The following is a 23613-nucleotide window of genomic DNA, read 5'->3' on the forward strand; positions in this document are numbered from 1 at the left end:
TTTATTAAACTTCACCGAAACAATCTGCAAATTTCATTAAAATTTAATAAACTATCATCTTGTCTTTATCTTTAGTTAGCACAGACCTTAAACACTTAAAGCTGTAAGCTAATGATAGTTATATAAGAGCAGATGCTGCTGGTGCAATAAGCTGTAGTTTTATGTCTAATGGATGATGATCTGATTAGTCGACTAATCGCAAAAATAATCGGTGACTAGTCGACTATCAAAATAATCGTTTGTGGCAGCCCTACCACACAGACGAGGGCCCTCAGTCATGAGGGATGGTCTCTGCAACATCTGGACATACCCAGCGGCCGTTTGACGCCCCTGCATCTCCTGAAGCTCCATTGTTCCACTGAAAGTAAAAGCACCCCAGACCACTATGGTGCCCCCTCCACCGCTGCGCGTAGAAAACATCTGCCATCAGGACCATCAAGGTTAAATTTTTTCTTATCAGTGAATAAAACTTTCTTCCACCTTTCAGTGTCCCATGCAAGAGAGCACCAAACGTGGCGTTCAAGGAGACGACACCTTTGAAGACATTTTTGTTTTTGAAGCCCTTCAGTCTCAGATGCCGTCTGGTGGTTATGGGGATGCAGTCAGCATCAGTAACGGCCTTAATTTGGATCGAGGATCTTCCACTGTCTTCATGGACAGCCAATTGGATCCTCCGGCTCAGTGCTGGTGAAATTTTGGGTCTTCCACTTGATTTTTTTTGTTCCATAACCCTCAGGATCATTTAAGAAATTGCAAATGACTGTCTTACTGCGTCCCACCTCAGCAGCTATAGCGCGCTGCAAAAGACCCCGCTTATGCAGTTCAACAAGCCGACCACATTCAAAAAGGGAACTTTTCTTTCTCCTTTGCCATCAGTCATGACTCATGACAGTGTGACTACCTGACACAAAATGACAATGAATCCACATTTTGGCTTTTTAAAGGCATGTGGTCCTAAACCTTTGATCGGGACTGTATTAAATAATGTCATGAGGAAAGAAGCGAAGTCATTGCATGTTTTGGTAACAGCACTCGAGCCAGGCTTTCTCTCTAAGCCAATAAGTGACAGGCTGTGCTATGAGGACCTGTATGATGCCTGATTGTAATAAATTTATATTTAACACAAATAAATGTGATTTTATTGAATAAATTCAAAATAGTAATATTGCTGTAGTACATTTGAAAATGAGGAATATGACTGTTTCATTATTGCTAAATATATTTCCTTCAGTAACAATTTCTGACAGGCATTTTATGGGAAGCCTCAAGGGCCTTTACATCATCCTCCGGTTGACATCTCACGCTGTTACTTAATAACACTTGCAGGCGTTACATGAAGGATCCCAGGGACAGAAGTAAGACCAACTAAATAAAAAAGTTGTGTTTTGTGGCCTGAAAATCTGGGTACGCGGCACAGCGGGGATGTCTCGGCTACTGAGGCTTCTCTCGGCGGCCGCTCTGCCTTTCTGCCGTGCTGGAGGAGCCCGGGCCAGGCTGTCAGCTGTGACCGTAGGACAGCTCTTCAGAGCCGGATACAGAAACTCCACCGGCCCGGTAAGTGACGGAAGGTGTCTGCGAAAGAGTTTTTAAAATTATCATTTTTTTACAGAAATATAAAAATCCACCAGAAACTTAGTCAACGCAAGTTTCCTTTCTGTGTGTTTTAGAAATTTAATTAACTAAATAAACTCGAGGCACGAGTAGCTACTAGCGAGGACGACTGCCTGCCAAGTTTAGTTGAAACAATTGTTTAAAGTCTTTTTTTATTTTTTTTTTGCTTAAAAGCAAATTAGTTCAAGCTTTCATCGTGAAGTCATATTTATTTTATACTTGTACCTTTTTTGTTAGTCCCTGAGAAAATCCATTTCAGCAGCTAAACATCATATGAGCTCAATGTCTTCTAATTGGCCAACTTCAGCTCAATTGCCTTACTATGCAGGAGAGCGTAAAGAATAGAAAAGAAAAACTTCATGAGTTTAACATTTTATTCGCTCACGGGCACTTCATTCGGTACATCTTGCTGCTACTGGGTTAGACCTCCCGGGTGAGCTTAAGAAATTAGCATGAGATGGTTTGAGTTTCGTGACGTGGTGCATTTTCCTGCTTGGAAACAGCCGTGAGAAGATGAGTACACGGTGGTCATAAAGCGATGATATGGTCAGCAGCAATACTCAGGTAAAGTTGTTAAGTTGTAGTCAGTTGGTACCCAAAGTCTGCCAACAACATATTCTCCACTCTGTTACTCCACCAGCAGCCTGAGTCATTGATACAAGTGAGGATAGATCCAAGCTTTCATGTTGTTTGAATTAGATTCTGGCCCTACACTCTGAATGTCACAGCAGAAACCGTGGGTCATCGGGCCAGCCAACATTTTTGTAGTCTTCTGTTATCCAGTTTTGGTGAGCCTGTGTGAATTAAATGGTCTGATTCTTATATACTTATTTCTACTCTCCTGGAGTACTCAAAGCAACTATATATACAACATGTCTCATTCACACAAGCACTTCTAAACTCAAGTGCAAACTAATAAACATTCACACACATTCACACTCTGATGAACGAATCTGAGGGCAACTTGGAGTTAGTATCTTTCCCAAGGGTATTTGGCAAGCAGACTGAAGCCAAGGATCGAACCACCAACCTTCCAATCAGAAGATGATCTGCTCTACCACTTAAGCCACCCCGTAAATCCCGAATTACAGCCCTATTGTTAGACGACAGGAGTGGCACCTGGTGGTCTTCTGTTGCTGCCGCTTCAACATGTTGTGCGTTCAGAGATGCCCTTCTGCATACTGAATGTTGGTTGTAAAAAGTGGTTATTTGAGTTACTGTTACATTTTCTCCCCAAGAACCAGGAATGTATTAGTTAGCTATAATATATATAATACAAATATATAGTATATGTCCTTGACTCATTCCCTAATGAGTCAAGGATGGACCCACTGAATGAATGTGACCTCCACTGATTAGAGGTTTATAGTTGCTAAAAGCCATTCTTCAGCAGGTTGTTGCTTGTAGATGGTGTCCAGTGTACCAGCGGTGACTGTGTGGTCTTTTTCAGAACATAACTCTGACTCCAGCTAACTTCCTGTCCTGTCGCAGATTCCAGTTAGCTCAGCGACGACTCTACGCCACAGAGCCCAAAGGTGGGATCTGCTTTTCTGTTTTTCTCAAACATCAATAACTATTTAAAAAAACTCACAAAGTTTGTTTCATTTGATATTATTGTGAATAGTTATTCACATTTTTTTTTTTTTATTACCAAGAATGTGAAAAACAAAACTAAATGGCTAAATACACCTGTGGTATAACGCATTTTAAATTAGACATTTCAAATGCTGATGTTCAATATGAGGAATCCGCTTCTCGAGACTCACGCAAACCTGTGTCAGCCCTGTGACAGGTTGATGACCTGTACAGGTGTACCCTGCCTCTTGCCTTATGACAGCTGGAATCAACTCCAGCACCCCCTGCTGGTCATTTTCCTTTGCAAGGCCAAAATGTGTTTGGTGGCCATCAGAATTTATTTATTTTTTTTAATATGAAAAAACCCTAAAAATTTACCCGAGTAGCTTCCTCAACTTGAGCCAGTGAGCAGGATCCGGGATGGGGCTGTAACTTCAGATCAAATGCATGTCAAACTGAAATAAGTAATCCAGTTTACAAAAGAATATCCTGATATTTCATGGATAAAAACTGAGAAACTAGAAAAGGAACTGTAGCTAAAATGACATTTCTGAATTTCAGATGGAAAAAAAGGACCAACCGGAGGAGGAGGAGGGAAGAGAGGAGGAGGAGGAAAGGACTGGTGGAGGCGAATGCAGAAGGTATGTGGTAAACATTGAAAGAACCATTCAGTTTTTATTTTACAAAATAAGTGTAACAGAATTATGAATACAGCCTCAGTTTTCAATATATTTATTTTACGTAACGGGCGAGCAGCCCAACGCTGTTCTTACTCATCTCTTATTTCTTGCAGCTGACCAATTTTTCCTCAAATCAGCGTCATCCTTTCCTCTTTCATTAGCGTGTCATCGCATTAACAAATAATAACCTGCAGGTAACTTTCCTCCTGTGCCTGTGTTGGTCTGCAGGGCGACTTCCCCTGGGATGAGAAGGATTTCCGTTACGTGGCGATCACGGTGGCCGGACTGAGCTCGGCTCTGCTGTATTTCTACTTCAGAGACACCGGCAGAGAGATCAGCTGGAAGGACTTTGTCCACCGCTACCTGGGCAGAGGCAAGGTGAGGATGTTTGCTCCCAGACTGCAGGGATATTTAGTCCTGATTGTAGTGGTTGCTGACAGATGACATGGTACCAGTCAAAGTCACAGAGTGGCTCTAACCAGCCACCAACATGAAGGAAGCTGTTTTTACTCCCGTCCCTTTAACCAAGTGTTCACACAGTGCCCACAGATTGCAAAAATAGCAAAACACACAGAATGCTGTAATTACATTTCAGTAAACACTGGACCGTTCAATCCAAAGCAGAGTTTAAGTTAAGAGTCAAGTTGAATTTGGTGAACCCCTATTATCAGAGTGCATCTTTGTAAGGTGTCTCGGCGCTCAAACTCAAACATTGCCTCCAATCCTCTGTCTGTGTGATGAAATGAAAAGGTGGCTTAATATCAGAAATATTATAATTCTGATCATTTATCAGTACTGACAGTTGTGAGACTTGGAGGTGTAAGCATCACAGCAGATGCCTTTGTGACAAAGTAACTGAGAATAAAACACAGAAAAACAAGAAGGAGATTTTCCTGGCCTGGCTTTTTATAGCAGATGACCTTAAAAATATTCTGCAATTTTTGCATAATTTTAGTGTTGAACAGCAGAAATTAGGCTTTTTTGTCCGAGGTCATTTGAGTAAAAAAAAAAAGCAAGAAAGACTGCGGCCGACAGCGCTGTAAACAACGGTAGACTGGTGGGTAATAAGTGTGCATGAATTGTGTTGTTTTTTTTCCTTCTCTTTATCGTGGTGGGAGCAAAACAGCAAAGTAAGAGTGAATTAATGATGACATTTATCAAATGTGAAGTGTAGTTTTGATCTTCTTTTGCTGCTGGTTCAGTGAATTTTGGTTGGAGAGAGACAAAACCTGCAGCTCAGAATCGAGCGCAAAGAAGACGTAAACACAAAGCGCGGACCCGACGCATCAGAATCAGTGAGCTGTCGGCTTTCAGCCACGACGGCATGTCCGTCTACGTGCCGTCGGGTGAGAAAGCCGAGAAAAAGAAAGCTGATTCTGATGCGTCGGGTCTGCTGTGTTTACGTCTTTGTGTGGAATCTGTTACCTGCTTTCATTTACTGTTTGGTAGTTGTTGAAATACTTTTGTGAGCTTTAACCTGAGTTTCTGGCAAAATACATTTATATTTAAAAGTCGATTCAGGATTTAATGAATCGATATCGCTTTATTCAAGCTACTCACCTCCCTCCATCTGCCTGTACTTTCAAACGTACACACGAAGGACCACAGTAATATCTGGACCTTGGCCAATCAGACAGGTCCCGCCCCTGACTATCTCTGATTGGTTTAGACCACGATATGGGCATAATGTGTGTCTGTTGTTGACCACACTGAGACTTTCAGAGTACTTTTTTTAGTTGCACCAGTGCGACCTAGGATTTTTTTTTTCTTTTTTTTTTTTTTTTTTGTCACACCATTGAAAAATGTGGTCACATTTGTGACCAAATTGGTCGCACTCTGGAGCCCTGTACTGATGTTTCTGCAGGTTAACAGTTTCATGCTCTTTCCAGGTGGATCGACTGGAGGTCGTCAACAAGCAGTACGTCAGAGTCATTCTGGTGCCGGGAGCCGACACTGATGCGGTAAGGCAAAGCAAACCAATGCTCAAACTGATTTTGAAATAGATTTTTATCCAGCTGTCACAACCCCTAGTGACTCTTCAAAGTATTGCTTGTGGTCAGTTAATTTGTTTAATTAGCCAAATTCAGTTAAATTTCTTTACATGTTTACATTAAAAAAACTAAAAGTTTCTTGTTTAAGGATTTTTTTTTTTTAAAGGCACAATCTGGGTGTTATGTACGTTTAGAGAAAGCCTGAAAGAGTTTGGGCAGCTAGTGAAGTTTAAAAAGTAAAACAAATGTAACCAGAGTAACCATTGACCACTAGTAGTCATGTGAAAACAACCATCAAATTCGCCCCATCATCCGACCGTCCAGTGTAGACCAAAGTGGAGATGTTTGGCACATTTGGAGAAAACTGAACAGAGCATATTCACACAAAAGCCTCATACTAACTGACAGCACAGTGGAAAGGCTGATGATTTGGGCTTAAAGTGGAATCTTCAGATGTATGAAAGTGTCACAGTGAGGTGCTGCTACATACAGTACAAGTCAGTATTAATTACTCTGTCAGACATTCCCTGAGGTTTTTAACTCATTAAAAATGTCAAAGTTGCACAAAGACTATTTTTATTTTGCATAGATTAAAAACCCAAATGGCCTAGGAACAAGTAAGTCGCACAGTTCAGGCTACCTTTCTCTAGTTGAATGATGCATGATGTTTTTTGTCCCTCAGAGTTACGTCTGGTTCAACATCGGCAGCGTCGACACATTTGAGAGAAACCTCGAGACGGCAGTTCTGGAACTCGGAATGGAGTCAACGCACCGACCTGCTGTCGTCTACAGCTCTGAGAGTGATGGGTGGGTTTGGACACACAAACGCAGCATGCATTATGTCAGCCAGAGACTTTAATCAGGGGTAAAATCTTTATTAAAAAGGGCCTAACAACCTCAGTTTCTATAATAACATTTGTGAAAAAGTAGCTTTCCTAATGCTGCTTTTTCTTCCTTCAGCTCTTTCCTGTTGAGCATGATCCCGACCGTGCTGCTGATTGGCTTCCTGCTCTTCACGCTGCGGCGGGGACCAATGGGAGGAGGCGCTGGAGGTGGTAGGAATCCATTTAGCATGAGCGAGTCAACAGCCAAGATGATGAAGGACAACATCGAAGTGAAGTTCAAGGATGTGGCTGGTTGTGAGGAGGCCAAGCTGGAGATAATGGAGTTTGTGAACTTCCTGAAGAACCCGCAGCAGTACCAGGACCTCGGAGCTAAGATCCCCAAGGTAAAAATCCGAGCTTTGCAGACACGGACTTTTCATCTGGTGGAATTTTTGTGGTACTGCTGCCTTTTGCATCACGAGATTTACAGCATGTTTTGGAAAATATTTTGTTTGACATCCTCCCTGTGAAACTCCCACTATCGCCATATTTTCCTTGTTTATATCTGGTAGTATATAAACATGCATGAATTAGGTCTAGACAACTTAATATTTCCATGGCAGCCTTTATTTGATGGTTACAATAAAGTCGTTTTAACCTCTCGATACATCAAGTGTATTCAATAGATCTCCCACCCCTAGTTTCTGCGATACCAATAACTTTGACTGCATTTGATCATCTGTTTTATTTATGACTTTGCTTACAATCTTGTTTGTCTGCATTGCTTTGCTCAGATATGTGTAGAAATGCTTATGAAGAGTTTATTTCACATTGATGAGTCCCTGCTGCACATTTTATTAATAAAGCTTTTACTGTAGTCCATTTTTCAGAGTTTTGTTCCATTCTGAAGATAAAGTACTTTTATTTGAGCACATTATTAGTGTAAAAACACTGAGCTGTTTTCCCTGCTGTGTTGGAAATTCTGGACTCTTAACAGTTTTAATCCTGTTGTAGGATCCGAAAAGAAAAATCCAAAAACGAAACCTGAAATGAAATCAGTCATTATTCGTAAAGATACAGGCTAAAGACGAGGCGTTTTTTTGAGGGGCAGTTTGTCTTGGATGTGAACTTCTCTCAATCACTCTTAACTGATGCCGTTTTTATCTCAGGGAGCCGTGCTGTCCGGACCTCCTGGTACGGGAAAGACTCTGCTGGCCAAAGCTACAGCTGGAGAGGCCAACGTCCCCTTCATCACTGTCAACGGCTCCGAGTTCCTCGAGATGTTTGTGGGCGTCGGTCCGGCCCGAGTAAGTGAATGAACCCGGAGCAGATCCTGGAGCATCTGAGATGACTCTGTTCAGACACTGAATGTTTGACTGTTCTCTCTCCTCATGAAGGTGAGGGACATGTTTGCCATGGCGAGGAAGAATGCCCCCTGCATCCTCTTCATTGATGAGATCGACGCAGTGGGGAGGAAGAGAGGAGGGGGGAACTTTGGGGGTCAGAGTGAGCAGGAGAACACCCTGAACCAGCTGCTGGTGGAGATGGATGGTAGGCAAGCTGCATTTTTGAAGTGGAACATACTATCCCCCCCAGCCCCCCATTAGATTTAAGTGTCTTCATCTTTTTCTACAGGTTTTAACACCGCCACGAATGTGGTGGTCCTGGCTGGAACTAACAGACCAGACATCCTGGATCCTGCTCTGCTGAGGCCAGGACGCTTCGACAGACAGATCTACATAGGTAAGCAGAGTCTTTACTGCCTTACTGCAGTCTCCACATCTTAAAGTATTGGAAAGTGCCCAAATCATTCTCCCACTAACCACAGTGCTGCCAGTTGGTGTGAGGTGTTGATTTGCTCTTGGCATTCTCCGAACATGCCATTTAGAAACCTGATTAAGTGTAAACATGGCAGCGAAATGTACCTACGAGGGATATCTGGGTTTTCCAATGTGATCAGCCTGCTGGAGGACGCATGCGGTGCCCTGTAAAATCATGCTCATGTTGAAGCTCCGCAGAATAAGTTTTAGTTGGAATGCAGAGGAAGAATTCTCTCCTGTCTTCTGTCAGGTCCGCCGGACATCAAAGGCAGGGCGTCCATCTTTAAAGTCCACCTGCGACCAATCAAACTGGATCCCAATCTGGACAAAGACGGTCTTTCAAGGAAGATGGCAGCTTCCACACCGGGATTCACTGGTTTGTAACAGTTGGATCGAATAACAACAATGTAACGGCACTATCGCAAAAATGTTCTTTTATTTTGAATCATTATATTTGATGACTGTTTTTTCCCGTTTGAATGAATCAGGAGCTGACATCGCTAGTGTCTGCAACGAAGCAGCTCTGATCGCAGCCAGGCACCTGAACCCATCCGTCAACAGCAAACACTTTGAACAAGCCATCGACCGGGTCATTGGAGGTGAGTGTGACATCACCTAGTACGTGACGGCTGTGTACGGTTGTTTCTTGTAATGGTCTTTGTGTGGTAAACGGGACAGTTTGTATCTGACGTCCTTACAGTCTGACTCCCGGGTTGTTTGCTTTCAGGTCTGGAGAAGAAGACTCAAGTCCTGCAGCCCACAGAAAAGAAGACCGTCGCCTATCACGAGGCCGGTCACGCCATCGTCGGGTGGTTCCTGCAGCACGCTGACCCTCTGCTCAAGGTAGGAGCTCTGTGCGTGCTTGGGCTGTGTCGTTTCTGTTATGACTCCAGCTGCTCTGTAAATCTCCACCAGTTACAGGTGTAGATGGAAGCTGTGGGTTAACCACACATGGTTTGTATCCAGGTGTCGATCATCCCGCGGGGGAAGGGTCTGGGTTACGCTCAGTACCTGCCTAGGGAACAGTACCTGTACACCAAAGAGCAGCTGTTCGACAGGATGTGCATGATGCTGGGAGGGCGTGTGGCTGAGCAGGTTTTCTTCGGACGGATCACCACCGGAGCTCAGGACGACCTGAAGAAGGTCACGCAGTCTGCCTACGCTCAGGTACGCACATGTGACTAAAAACACACTCCCTGTTTGATTCCCACCAGCAGAAGAGTGCTGTTTGTGCCGTAACGCATCGCTCTGCACCCTGATTTGCAGGTGGTGCAGTTTGGGATGAGCGAGAAGGTGGGACAGGTGTCGTTTGACCTCCCCCGACAGGGCGAGGTAGTCATGGAGAAGCCGTACAGTGAGGCAACAGCAGAGATCATTGACGAGGAGGTCAGAGAGCTGATAAATCGAGCGTACGAGCGCACCCTGCAGCTCATCCAGGACAAGAAGGACCTGGTGGAGCTGGTGAGACTGTCTAATACGCAAAAACACAACCTCAGATAAACGCAGAGTATTCTTTCCATGATTCATAGTTCAAGTAAGGATGAACTGAAGCCCAGATGTGGCGCTTCAGTTCATCCTCTGTCTGAAACAAACCAGTTAAGCTCCACCTCTGCTGTGATCCTCAGGTGGGGAAGCGCCTGCTAGAAAGGGAGGTGTTGAACAAGGCTGACATGCTGGAGCTGCTGGGCCCTCGGCCGTTTGAGGAGAAGTCAACGTATGAGGAGTTTGTGGAGGGGACCGGGAGCTTCGAGGAGGACACGAGCCTGCCGCAGGGCCTCCGAGACTGGAACCAGGAGAGAGGAGGGGAGGCGGAAGACAAAAATTCAACTCAGGACAAACGGCAGGCCATCTAGAGTCCAAAAAACACCCAACACGTACCAGCTGCAAAATAAAAAAAAAGGTCTGACAGAGTCTGGGAGGTCTGGGGGAGGTACTGGGTTTAGGAGGAGCACGTGGCCATTCACCCCGATTTGTTCTACCTTCAAGAAACTTTCTCTAGTTTAACACGTTTAAGATAAGGTGAAATTAACATGTTCATGAACTTAAACATAAAAATACAAGATTTCACCAGGTGATTTCACAGATTTCAATAAAATTGTGCTTTTTATTCAGTCAACTTTAACTTTACTTGTCCGTCCTGCAGAGGATCCATACCGCACAATCTGAGACAGCTGCACTGCTCGTTAGTGCTCTGTCTTTAAAATGTAAATAGTTGGTGACCTGTATAACTAATATGAAGAAAAATGAAGGTTGGTGGTTATAATTTCCTACTACTTGTTAAAAATTGTATTTTAATATATAACTGTATTGATATTCTGCTCTGGCATCACGTCCACGCGGATTTGATTTTAATTAGATGCTAAAATAAAGTAAGGAAGTGGGCAAACGGGCAATGTTGGGAGCACCTCAGATACCTCCTCCTCAGATCCACCAGTCTCTGGTCAGCCTCTGCTTGTAGAATTTGTCCAGAGGTTCCTTCTTTCCAACATCTGGGCAGGAATTTGCTCCAGAATGCCTTTAAGACTCAAACAGGAGTCTAGAATGTACACGATGCGCATTTAAACAGTGCATACAGACTGACTCTTCCTTTATTTATTCTTCTAAAGGGGAGACCCCTTCCTGACCGATGCCTTGCTGATAATGAGGATTATTTTCTGTGTCCAGACTAAAAACACTGGATCGTTTTTAAACTTTTCTTTTTGTGGACAGCAGTTACTCTTCATACTGACACGAAGAGTCGTCGGACCGAAACACCTCAGCAGCATCCGTCACTTCGGATTTCTTTTTGTACAAACATTTTGATCATATTGATTTTTGTGTGATGTTAACAGAAAATAAAAAATGGAACATTTCGTGTAAGTTATGCTGATTTAAAGTAAAAATCCCCCTAAAATACTGAAACACAGACCGTCAGTGATGGCTGCAGGCGTCGCATTTCAGCCCCAACGCGAGCCGTTCCCCTCAGAGTTAAAGGCTCGTCTTATTTTATGTTTTAAATTTTCATCGGCAGCATCCCTGAAGGGACTGAAACTAATTAAGCTTATCTCGCTAACGAATACTTTGAAGCCTGTTAGCATCCAAATGAGACGAGCGCCTCCTGGAAGTCTCCCAGCACAGGAGATAGATACTTCATGTCCTGATTTGTGTAAACTGATTTTTCATTTTTAAGATGGATTTTCAGGTTATTAATAAGCTTTATATTGGAAGATGGAGCCCCTACAATGTTAGAGGGGGAACTCGTACAGCTCCAGCGAGGAAGAACCCGCTGGTGTCGGGCATACGGAAAGGCAGCCTTATATATAAACACATGGGGAGTAGATAAGAACTGAGCCTATTGCAATAATAACCAATAATAATGTTGTAGAGTAGTAACAAGAATCATAACTTGGATTTATAGAGCACCCTTCAAAGTACCCGAGGTTTCTTTAGACACAGAAAAAAGGCTTCAGTGAGCATGTGACATTTCAGCTGCTTTTTGAGATGGAGGATCACAGATCTCAGAGGGGCGCATGTTTCAGAGTGAAAGCCCTGCTCCCAAAGGACCGCTGTCTGGAGTGCTTGATGGAGAGTGAGCATTTGTACTGAGGAAGGTAGAGTCCAGCGTGGGGAGAAGAATGTCTGATGAGTCCTGGGGAGCAAGAGCACGAAGGGATTGGCATGTGAGGAGGATTTTATAGGACATACGGGCTTTCACTGGGAGCCAGTGGAGGTGCGTAGCTAAGGGATGATTCAGGGTCACCTGATCCAGCCCTAACTACTCTGTCACAGACGAGCCTGATCTTAAAAGTGGGACAGCTGAAGGCTCTGCCTCCCATCCTACTTTTAAAAACTCGAAGAGTGTAGTGTAATGTAAGCCTGCAGCGTGAGAGCGACGCGCTCTGTCCTGATAATGAGGCGCTCTGAGGTCTTTAAGATGTGAGTCTGATCAGTCAGGACTTTGTATTTGAGGAGAAGGATGTGAAATTCAGAATTTAACAGGGAACCAATGAAGAGAAGCTAACATGAGCGTAACATGATCTCTTGCAGCGCTGTTGTGCATTTACACCTGCTTCACATAGCAGCTGATCAGCGGTGCAGAGGTAAGAGCCCATGAGCTCTGTAAGAAAATAAGGTCTGCATTTCACCAGTGTTGTTTTAATCAGCAAATCAGTGTCACACCAGTTTTGGGAAGAAGATCAAGGTTGGAATTTCCAGTTAATGACAGAAAATATACAATGACGGTGACTCTGAGAATACAATTTTATTTATAGAGCCAAATCACAACAACAGTCGCCTCAAGGCGCTTTAGTTTTCTTTGTAAATGTGAAAAAACCACAAACATGCTGCTGTGTAAAGTGAAAAATGTTTTTTTTTATTGTGTTGACATTCCGAACAGTCCCAGTACATCTTTATCTATAAAAACTAATCCCTGAATGCTGTAGCTTCATTTCCACCTAAAGCCGCGACACCGCTTCTGTCTCAGCCAACAAAATCAGCGAGACGTCACTTTCTCTCCATCTTCATCTTTAACAGGCTGGTGCCGCGCTCCTCAGTGAGTCACAGCGTTTCCTTGCATATGGCGTGCGGCATCTTCTGTTAACCTTTGACCCTTAAAGCTGCTGAGAAAGTCTTTGAGTGTTTAAAGTTCTGCTTTTTTTTTTTTTTTTTTTTTTTGGTCCGAATTTGAGAGTTTTGGTAAATCGAGGCTGTAAAACTCTACGTTTACACATCAGTTCTGTATCAAAAAGCTACAAAGGTGCTACATTCTTGTTCGGGTGTAATGGCAACGCGTCTCCACGCACAGGCTGCACTGTCCTCCAGCTGCAGAGCCACTGCAAAGCTGATCCAGAGTCCGTTTAGTCTATTACAGGTTTTAAAGAAAACCTTGTGTAGCCCTTTATTTGTGCTGCAAAGTGAGGCCGATCAGCAGCTGAGACAGTTTCTCCGTCCAAGTTTGTCTCTTATTCAAGTTTAAAAAAAAAAAAAAAAAAAAAAGTCCTTTGGCTACCTGCTGGATGTTTAAGTCTCCGCCTCACTGTCATGTTCATCTTGATTAGTGGGTTCATTTTGGTTTAGAACTCAGCGACCAATGAGATGAGCAGAGAGGCAGAGAAGAGAGAGAGCGACAGGGAGATGGCTGCCGCCCCGCCGCAGTCCTTAGCGTTCTCCTGTAGGACGAAACAAATGTGATGCTCAGTCCTTTCATAGCAGTTTCTCTGAGTACATCAGCGTTCACCTGTTTCACCACACAATCTTTAGTTAGCTTTACAGAATGAACAGCAGATGACTTGATGTATGAACGGTCAGTGAAGTTGATTTTTCTGTCCATACTCTGGACTCATTTTAGCATACATCATATGCTAACCTGTGCATACTTAAAGCGAGTAGACCTACAGTATCACAGTTTTTCTCTTTTTCTGCTTTTCTTAGATGCACTCAAACTTTCTATTTACATGGGGCAGCCAATCAAACGACAGCTGGGTTAAAGGGAGGAGGAGCTAAAAACAGCTTACTTCAGACTTGAGTGCTAGAAAATAAGGCAACATATTTTTGGTTTGGCTTCTTTAGTTCTGAACCAACTGATGCAGAGTCTGAGATATTTAACCCACAGTCTGAGTGTTCCTTTGGAGATCATCCTGACATCCTGATAAATGATGCACCACAGTCCAGTGTAAGCAGTAGATTATTACAAGCTATGACCCATCATGCAAACCTCTTCTAGGGGAGTCCAAGAATAAAAATAAGGAGCTGGATTTGTGCCCAATACATCTGCTTTAAACAGCCATCAAGTGTGACGGGACTGATGTTAGAGATTATACACAAGCTGCAACAATGACTGTTAAATGATTAGTGGAACGTTTAAAGTGAAGAATTTGAATCCCTTAAAAAAATCACTCTTAACAAAAGAGGTGATGTTCTGCTTTTCAGCTGACTCAAGGATTTGTTGGATGTGCTGCAGGACAGAGGTGCATCAGTACCCGATTGACCCTGAGACCTGCTTCCCCTTTATTTCACACACAGACACACACAGCTTATGTGTTGTTGCTAGTTTTCTGTGTGAGATTCTTTATTTGCCTTTAAAATCACCACGTTTGTGTTTGTTAAATAGTCTTGCAGTTCTTTTGCGTTCACAGTCAGCAGTGGGGCTCAGCACTGACCTTTGGGTGGTAGGCGTGGCATGACTGAGGGCGCCGCCGCACCTTCTGGGATCTCATCCTGTTGCACTTCACTGTGGCGTTATGTTCACAGATATTAAGGAAAACTGGAAGCTCGCTGTGAAATAAATATATAATGGGGACGAAATTTTGTAGAAACAAAGCATGACGTAAATCTGAAGTTTCAAAGCCTCAGCTAAGAGCAAACAGATGTTGTGAGACTGCTCAGATAATCTATTAATGTTCTCATCATTGGCTGTGGAGTGCCAGTGAACTGCATCACTGATCTGAGGGAAAATAAGGAGATTACAGCACAAATGTGATTTTCCAGGCTGAATGCAGTCTTGCCCTCCCTGCAGTATTTGTGGCTGTAAGCATCCAGCAGGGGGCAGCATTTTGCTGCTGAGAATGTGAAGGATATATTTGATCTCTTTGGGCTCCAGCAGAATGGCTCCATACTGACGGGAGCAGTCACAGTAGGCCTGAGTCACGACCAGAACCAGGTTACTGTCAGGAATCTGCTGCACCACAAACATCCTGAAACGCAAAGAAGGCCGCAGTCAGTCACTGCCAATCATTCAATTATGCTTAAGTTGAAACTTCCTCGATTTAAGACCAGATTAACAAACTATGAATGAAGCTTGTTTTGATTTTTAAAGTGTGTGTGTGTGTGTGTGTGTGTGTGTCATACTTCTGGCAGCGTCCACACTTGTTGAGGCTGTTGGCCTCTCTGACAGACGGGTCGTACATGAAGCCTGGGTAAGCTGTGTCGCAGGGTTGCAGCGCGTCCAACTTCTTCTGCTTATGAGCTGTGGACACCACACACACACGTACACACGTTACACAGCATCGCTACACCTGAGATGGCTAGTCCCACTTTTTGATGAGCACAAGATGCCCACAGATGTGCTGTACTCACATGTGTGATAGCCAGCTTTGGCTGAACAGATGAAGATGGATCACAGTGACGACACAGACGGCACACGGAGGTGATGAAGGTGAGGATGGTGATGGAGAGATGATGATGAAGATGAGTAATTTATTAATGAGACCAAATGAAAACAAAACTTTTCTAATCCTTTTCTTTCATAATTTTGTTCTGTAAAGTTTCAGCGACACTGACACCTGTGCTCACTAATGTGATAACGATGGAAAGGATCACCAAAGACACTGAGTTCATCCTGAGAGGAGCACGAAAACCTCTTGAATTGCTCTACATATTTTTCCAGACAGCTACAGCATGCTGCCACCTACAAATATTCCTCCACTAATATGAGGTGCAATGATAAAGTTAGGCACATAACTCTGTATAAATAACAGAAAATGTATCCAGCCACCTCCTGTAGCTCTTTGGGGTAAATGCTGAGGTGCTGCTGAGCCAGCTGAGAGACATAGTTCCTCCACTTAGCTGGACACGCTTCATCAGCCACGAGGCATCCAGGAAAATCCTGGTCAGATGCTGAACCACCTGAATGGACTCAGGTTAATTGGGAGGAGACAGAGCTCTTTACCCCATCTCTAAGGTGGAGCCCAGACACCCATCACATGGATTACTCTTTTTGTCAGGTCATGGTCCTACATGAGAGGATGATTTGCCGTTATGGTGGCGGGGTGGGTAAAGGATTTTTTCTGCTCAAGTAACCCCATGAGCTATGCTGTCTGAGGCAGTTTGGCACCAGTAAGGTCCAAACTATCGATTGAGCAGGAGGTCAGGATGCGATTCCCTATGAAGAGAAAAACAAGGGGCCTGTTCTAACCAAGCAGACTGTATCCGGCCTAACCCAAATGGCCCTGCCTTCCTTTGGCTCCCATGGTCTGCTGTTACTTTCAGGATCAGGCAGCAGTCAGAGGTGGAGCTCATGGTGCTGTGATCCCCAGTTACCAGTACTGGTTGTAGGGATACATTGAGAGTGGTTGTTGTTCCCCTTCACAGGGTTGTGCCGTGTTAGATCCACTGTAATCAGACTGATCTCTACTGTAATGTCCTGAGCAAGCATCGACCTGTGGGACTGAAAATGAAACCAATTTGCTAAAACGTGCAGCTCCACTAATGACCTCTTGAGGCTGCCTCGAAAAAAGAGGCAATCCCAAACCAGCGCTCCTCATAAGATTTAACTTCCCGAGATACAAAGACTTCCCAGATTTGATGGTGATTAAGTGCACTGTCAGAGAACTTGACCAGTCAGGTCAGTCTGAGCTTACCATCCACAAAATAATCAGAGTGCCAGAGACCACAGAGGTTAAAGTCCAGCAGGAACCTGACAGAGACACAAAAACACCTTGTTAAAGACAAAAAAGCACCTGACATCCAGCAGCAGTAAGTGCTGTGAGGTAAACTGTGAAACAACTGAGGCACAAAGCAAAATTTAACTCTGCAGGTTTCAGTCAGTAAAAGTCTTTTGGTTCGGTGATTTAAAAGTTTGAGTCCAGCAGTCTTTAAGTACCACTATTTGATTTATTTTTAAGCTTTAAAAATCTCTCAGTGGTGGAGGTTCAGTTTGCAGTTAAAAAGATTTATGCATATTAAAAATGTGAACCACGCACACTGGCTCATTATCCACACCCTGAAGACATGAAGCGGACAGAAGTCTCCCTGGACTTACAGTGTGTTTGCTGTTAACATCATTATGAAGACGTTTCTAATATAATAAGAACAGAAGCACATTAATAGTGACTGAGAGATGTAGATTTCATCCTATGTTATACCTTTACAACACTACAATGAAGTTGGAAACTGTATACAGTACAAAATATACGATAATATATATTTTTTTGTCTGTCACAGATTGAGTGACCCCACAGATTCGTGTGCCTAATCTGTCCATTTCCAGCTCCTTCTTTTATTCTTGTACTCTACCAGAGCAGCTTTGCATGATCAAAAGTTCAAAATAATCCTTTATTTGATTCTAAGCATTGATTTACATTTGGTTGCACAATCCCGTCAGCGTAGGACATTGTGATAATGTGATGTTGCTCTTTAGCACTTACATCAGCGCGTTGGAGAAGAACCATCTCATCAAAGCCATGATGACGTAGAATGGCTGCAAAAGGTAAAACAAGAAATGAGAACTTTTGGTAGAATAAGATCTTAAAAACCATCAGAAGATTTCTTTAATCTTCTGATGTTAACCATGTGTTGGTATATAAGAAATTTACAACAGATAATATCAATAGTATAAGAGACAAGCCTCTGTTGTCATCAGTAGCTAAATAGTAATGAGACTCACGCTGAGCAGAGGTCGCGCGCTGCTGGCGTGATGGTGGCCGGTCTTGCACATTGCCTGGTAGTCGAACAACGACACTCTGGAAAAAAGAAAACTCAATTTGAATTGTGACAGGAAAAAAGCGTGTTCTATTCTTCATAGTTACCAACATATTTTACAATAAAAAGAAACATGAGTGGAAAATGTGTCTTGAGTTAGTCATACTTTTTAAACATTCCCATCTTGAGCAACGAAGCCATGATGGACCCGTCTACCTCGCCAAAGAAGCGACCAATCTGTGAAAAACAACATGAAGCCAGCAGGCTTTTGTTATTAGAATTCAGCAACATGAAAATTAAGGATCATTTACAGTGTGGAGTACTTTTACAGAGCTGTAAAACTAACAGCGAACTGGAATGGGGAGTTCATGGACTAAAACTGGATGGTAATAAAAGTGTCACCCGTCTGCTGAGCACCAGTGATACCTGTGAGGCATCTCTGCAGGACCCAAAGGACACTAAAAGGTAAAACCCACAGCAGCCAGAGCCTGCTCATCATTGGTCAAGAAATACAGTTTCTGCTTTATCGCAAAACTTCAGAACAGTTTCTTTCCTCAGGCCGTGAGACCACTGAATCATCTTTCACACTTTGTTTTAATGTTGAGATTCAGTTTTGATTATTTTATTTTGGATTTTTTGTGTTAGTTTCATTTGGTGAAACAACACTACCATGTCTATGTGCAAGCTGCTGTTTCATAATAATAAGTGATCGTGAATCTCAAACAGCTACATTGGTTTGAAAGAAGAAATGAGGGAACTACAGTCTCTTGACAAGCACCTTTTAAATGACTTTAACTCCATGACAGTTTTTGCTGGAGACAAAATTCTAACTATTTTGGTAAGAATAGAAATGAAACGTTATGTTTATTTTTTATCTTTTTTGTATCCCAGTAGCACAAAACATTCACTGGGTACTGCTGTTTGAACACAGGTAGAAAAATCAGCTCCTCTTAGATTTTGCCATGCCCAGTTCATAGTACCATAACTCCCAGACCACTGTGGGCTGGAGAGAAAATAAAAATGGTTCCTAAAAATGAGAATTATTTTGTAATCTTGCAGCCAAAATTACACAATAACTTACTTGGGTGTTAAACGGTAAAGTTATCATGCTGACCCATCCATCCACCCTTCCCTCCTCTGTTACTCCTGTTATTATTACTATATAGAGGGCGCTGTTGCCATAAAATGAAATTCTTGGTCATGTGCTCAGGCCAAATGACTCTACATAAATGTCAACCAGTAGCCATTTAGCTGGTAATCTAAGTGCATGCACATCCTTAAAAAGTAGCCTCAAATTAAATTTCCTACACTCAACTTTCCTGAGTTTGTGGAAAACATTACTCTCTTGGCAGTCTCATCTATTCTAAGATAGCATGTAAATAGAACATGATCAGTCAGCAGGTTTACATGAAGATAAGGAATGTTTCAGACACATTTAAAGTCACTGCTGCGTTCAGCCTGAGAGTCTGCAGTGTGTCGGCTCTTTCCGGCGCTCAGCAGCAGCAGCAGGACCAGAGTCTCTGAATTATTCAGAGCATTTTGTCTCAGCGGCTCTGTTCACGTTTACAAGCTGCTCTCTGCCCACACTTCATCTCTGTCTGGACGGATTCTCCCAGCAGCCTCGGAGGATTCACAGGTTGCTGAGTGTTGGCAGTTGGATGCTGCTTACACACCAAAGTTGACCCTCTGTTTTCCTGGCAGCAGCAGTTGCAGCAGAGTGTAAACACACTGAACTAAACAAAAGCACGACGAGTGCCAGGAGCTCGGCGGGCGCGCAGCAGCAAAGGCAACCAGGCAGGTTCAGGTTTCCATGCTGCCTCTGAAGGGCTTCAACCAAAACTGGCTCATTATATTTAACAGGCTGAGAAAATATCCACCAGTAAAGATCAGGATTCATGAAATCATTGTCTAAACAAAAAAGCAGTGTGTGTGTGTGTGTGTGTGTGTGAGAAAACTAAGGAACAACCTACATGACGAAAAAATGAACCCACTGTGAAAAGTGTCAAAATTGCAGTTCCTCTAATGTCCACTAGAGGCTGGAACATAAACTGAGTCAGTCCCCACAGACTCCCATGTTAGACTGTCCAACTCTGTGGCATTAAAAATCAACACATAAAAACAGTTTAGTTCATAGTTACAGTATAATCACAGTATAATCTCAAATGTATGCTTAGCCTCAGATATTTGGAAGAAAATGTACGGATATATGCGAAGCTTCCAAACATGGTCCAAGAGAGGAAAACACAGGAAGCAGTTAGGAAACCTGCCGAAATGTAACAACAGGTGTATGACTTGGCCTCCAAATTCCTTAACCTAATTCGTTATACTTTTGCAAGCCAAGCGATTCATTCATTTATGAAATTCCAATGTTGTAAGGACAATATGTATAATGCTTAACGTTTATTAAAGAACAGTATCCTGAAATGCAAAGAATTCAAATTGCTGGATCGGTGGACAGAGGCGGTTTCTCGCAATTTATGTAGATTTTTTAAGGCGTTTTTTTCCGGTCGCAAAAGTATGACATCACAACAATGTGATTGGTCACTTGCAATGTTGAACCTGGAACAACATTTATTATGATGATGTGGGTACAACACCGACACGAGGATATCAGATCGTGCGTGACTAATATCCCAGGACCTTTGAGGTCTTCTGAGGTATTTGGGCTGTTTGGTGTCATAAAGTTTAATTCTGAGAGACTAATGTTCTAAAATGTCCAAAGTATGTACAGTCCAACAGTTTCATTCAGTCAGTTTCTACTTTTTTAGTTGTAAGTAGTTTCCAGTAATTATGTTTCCCCTTACAGGGTCGCTAGCAGGCTACAGACTCCAAGACGTGTTCATTTCATCACGGGGGCAGGGATAGCTCAGTAGGTAAAGTGGTCGCCCCATGATCGGAAGGTCGGCGGTTCGAATCCACGGCTACCCTGAGGTACCCCTGAGCAAGGTACCGTCCCTACACACTGCTCCCCGGGCGCCTGCTTAGTGGGCTGCCCACTGCTTCACTGAGTGAATGGGTCAAATGCAGAGAAAAACAAGTAATTTCCCCATGGGGATCAATAAAGTATCCATTATTATTATCATCACACCTTATAGTTGTACTTTTCAGTCTAACCTGCTTTCAGCCCTGAGGTTGAACACTGTACTCTCACAGCAGGTTCTCAGACAGGATCATTGATCATCACTCGGACGTTTCCTCCACACATGGCCAGCACCACCCAAAACAAGCCTTCTGTTTTGCTTTGTCACCCTGCTCACTACACCTTCTCTTGCTGACCCATTTCTTATAGTCAGCACTGACTTAATTTCTCTGCTGATTAAATATTTACCATGCCCTGCACAGCGGCTTCGGCATCGGGGTGGATTCGGGGCGTTTCCGCAAACTTCCTGCAAATCCCAGAGCTCAGCAAAACATCGAGGAAGTGCTTCATCATAATATCTGCTTAGTAAGACCACTGGGAATGCAGGAGGCATGCAAATAGTGAAGAATGAGCTGATTCTGGCTTTAGGGTTACAGAATATTTTGCTGCTGCATGTAGCTGATGTTTCTCCTTTTAATCATACTTGAACACAGCTCTACTAGAACGTCTAGTTTTCATTTAACAGCAAATATCTCACTGCTACTCATCAGATATTGCACCAGTTGAACAAAAACATCCAGTGGCATTGCATTTGCAACAGCTCAACCTAAAAGCTTCTCACCTCCATGGGCACTTGTTCACTATGTGTTTTAGTTCCGTTCTTTTTGTGAGGGACAATCCACAAAAACATTAACCTCATGTTTAGCTTGTAGTCAGCTTCCATCTGCACTTCCTGGACAGGAATGTAGAACAGTATAATACAAATACACACATATACATATACAGAGGGCATTAAACACAAATAGAATGATGTAATAATTAGCCTAACAGCACACTTTAATAAACATAACAAGACAATTTCTCCATCACTGTCCTATCTGAATCCAAACATCACAGGCTGTGTGATATAACCATTTTTAGAGGTTTAGAATTAAACAACAAGGCACATGCTTCCACCCTCACACTCGCTCTGCATCTCCATTTTGATTTCAAAGATCTCCTGCAGCATGACCGAGATACCACCTTTATTCTTTGTACAGGCTTTATAAAGACATTATAAGGGAGTGACACACCTTTCAGGTCTGAAAAGTGCAGCCAAGGTGGAAAAGGCATTAAATCTGCATTCTTTCTAATGACCAGCAGTGGCCGACTACTCTGGCTGCAAGAAGACTTACGTCTGTGAGATTACAGGCTCTATTTGTAGACATCTTGCTTCATTAAGAGACTTCACTGACCAATCGTGATCTCACGGTGGCTACGTCAGTCACAGATATCTGGGTCAAGACTTCCCATTTCCTGTCCCCCGGACACCATTTATGAAATCAGATATGTGTTCATACATGGTGAATAGAAATGCAATGCAACTGCTACACAACTACAGACTGCTGAAACATGAAACATTAGAAGCAGCCCTAAAACTCTCATCCCTTGCCTACAGATTGTTCATGGCCAGTTTGAAGAAATTAATTTTGATAATTTAAGATAAAGTAACTCACTTTGGCTTTTGTACAGATGTGTTTAAATCAAGTTTCCTGAAGATTTTAAATAGAGTGACCCAAGGCTTAATTTTAGGCCCCATTTAATTTTTTTTCATTAATAAAATAGGAAATAGGAAATAATATGCCTACAGATAAAAAGAGCACCTTTATGCTGATGACACCATACGCTGCTTAGTTGGCTCTTCTCTGAATGAAATGCTGAGGAGCTACAAGTTGCCTTTCAGCAGCTGAGGGTATTATTTTGAAATTTAAAATGGGTTCTTAATGGTAATCTTAAGAGCTTGAAAAAAGTAGGTGTCTGGACTTCTGAAGCCTTTTAAATGAGAAATGTAACATCTTTCCAAACCTAAAGACATCCAGTCGCCTTCTTTTTTCAAGCCTTTCCAGGGGTGTCGAAGTCCAGGCCTCGAGGGCCGGTGTCCTGCAGGTTTTAGATCTCACCCTGGGTCAACACACCTGAATGAAATGATTGGTTCATTACCAGGCCTCTGGAGAACTTCAAGACATGTTGAGCCATTTAAATCAGCTGTGTTGGCTCAAGGACACATCTAAAACCTGCAGGACACCGGCCCTCGAGGCCTGGAGTTGCCCACCCCTGACCTACACAGACATATCTACGCAATGCTGACTAAACCAAATTTATGTTGTTTTCCACAAATCACTCCCAGATCTTAGATCTCAGGTTTTCATACCCTTAAAATAGATGTTATGTTCAAGAGTATAATCTTACAAATATTTGGGTATTTTGAGTGAATATTGAGAAATTAGGGGAAAAGCTGAAGGCTGGATTGGGTTTTTATTATTGAAATATGGTTCGTTTGAATGTATCAGTAAGGAATGTCTTGCAGCAGGGACTCACAGGGTCTGGTGATTACTTAAAGTGTCACCTTTCAGTTTATACATTGATTAATGTAATTTTTAAAATAGAAATATTTAATGAAAAAAATAATAAAAATCAATTTTATGATTTGAATTTATGAAAATGAGTTTAAATTTCTTAAACTTAATAAGACTGATCTGAGAACTGGTGTTTCTAAAGAGGGAGCTAGGGTGAAGCTTGTTTGGAGTAGAGACTAAATAAACATAGGTTATGAAATCCTTTTAACATCAGTTGGACTGCTGACTAAGTTACTGAAGT

General features: G+C 42.7%; 2 protein-coding genes across 5 annotated transcripts in view; one reads left to right on the forward strand and one right to left on the reverse strand.

Moving 5' to 3' along the window:
- The first annotated feature begins 1285 nt into the window (after positions 1 to 1285).
- Positions 1286 to 11353, forward strand: LOC101486464 (mitochondrial inner membrane m-AAA protease component AFG3L1). The gene is made up of 16 exons (XM_004566169.3): positions 1286 to 1554; positions 3062 to 3146; positions 3748 to 3827; positions 4095 to 4244; positions 5756 to 5827; positions 6540 to 6664; positions 6818 to 7085; positions 7851 to 7988; positions 8079 to 8232; positions 8317 to 8424; positions 8752 to 8877; positions 8990 to 9100; positions 9229 to 9344; positions 9468 to 9668; positions 9768 to 9962; positions 10127 to 11353. Exons 1-16 carry the CDS (start codon positions 1423 to 1425, stop codon positions 10352 to 10354), a joined length of 2289 nt encoding a protein of 762 aa, XP_004566226.1. The 5' UTR covers positions 1286 to 1422; the 3' UTR covers positions 10355 to 11353.
- Positions 11354 to 12831: 1478 nt separating this feature from the next.
- Positions 12832 to 23613, reverse strand: part of LOC101471517 (voltage-dependent calcium channel subunit alpha-2/delta-4) — a 79259-nt gene continuing 68477 nt past the window's right edge. For 3 of the 4 annotated variants that reach the window (XM_076886920.1, XM_076886918.1, XM_076886917.1), the window contains 9 exons: positions 18064 to 18134; positions 17863 to 17938; positions 17624 to 17676; positions 16838 to 16893; positions 15555 to 15575; positions 15327 to 15444; positions 15052 to 15172; positions 14639 to 14716; positions 12832 to 13648 (listed from right to left, as the gene is read on the reverse strand). In XM_076886920.1, the coding sequence (XP_076743035.1) occupies positions 13553 to 13648; positions 14639 to 14716; positions 15052 to 15172; positions 15327 to 15444; positions 15555 to 15575; positions 16838 to 16893; positions 17624 to 17676; positions 17863 to 17938; positions 18064 to 18134 (690 nt within the window). In that variant the 3' untranslated portion in view covers positions 12832 to 13552. The remainder of the gene's footprint in view (positions 13649 to 14638; positions 14717 to 15051; positions 15173 to 15326; positions 15445 to 15554; positions 15576 to 16837; positions 16894 to 17623; positions 17677 to 17862; positions 17939 to 18063; positions 18135 to 23613) is intronic. The other variant, XM_076886919.1, reaches the window with a different exon arrangement.

Source organism: Maylandia zebra, linkage group LG7 (genome assembly GCF_041146795.1).
Source record: "Maylandia zebra isolate NMK-2024a linkage group LG7, Mzebra_GT3a, whole genome shotgun sequence".
Lineage (NCBI taxonomy): Eukaryota > Metazoa > Chordata > Actinopteri > Cichliformes > Cichlidae > Maylandia > Maylandia zebra.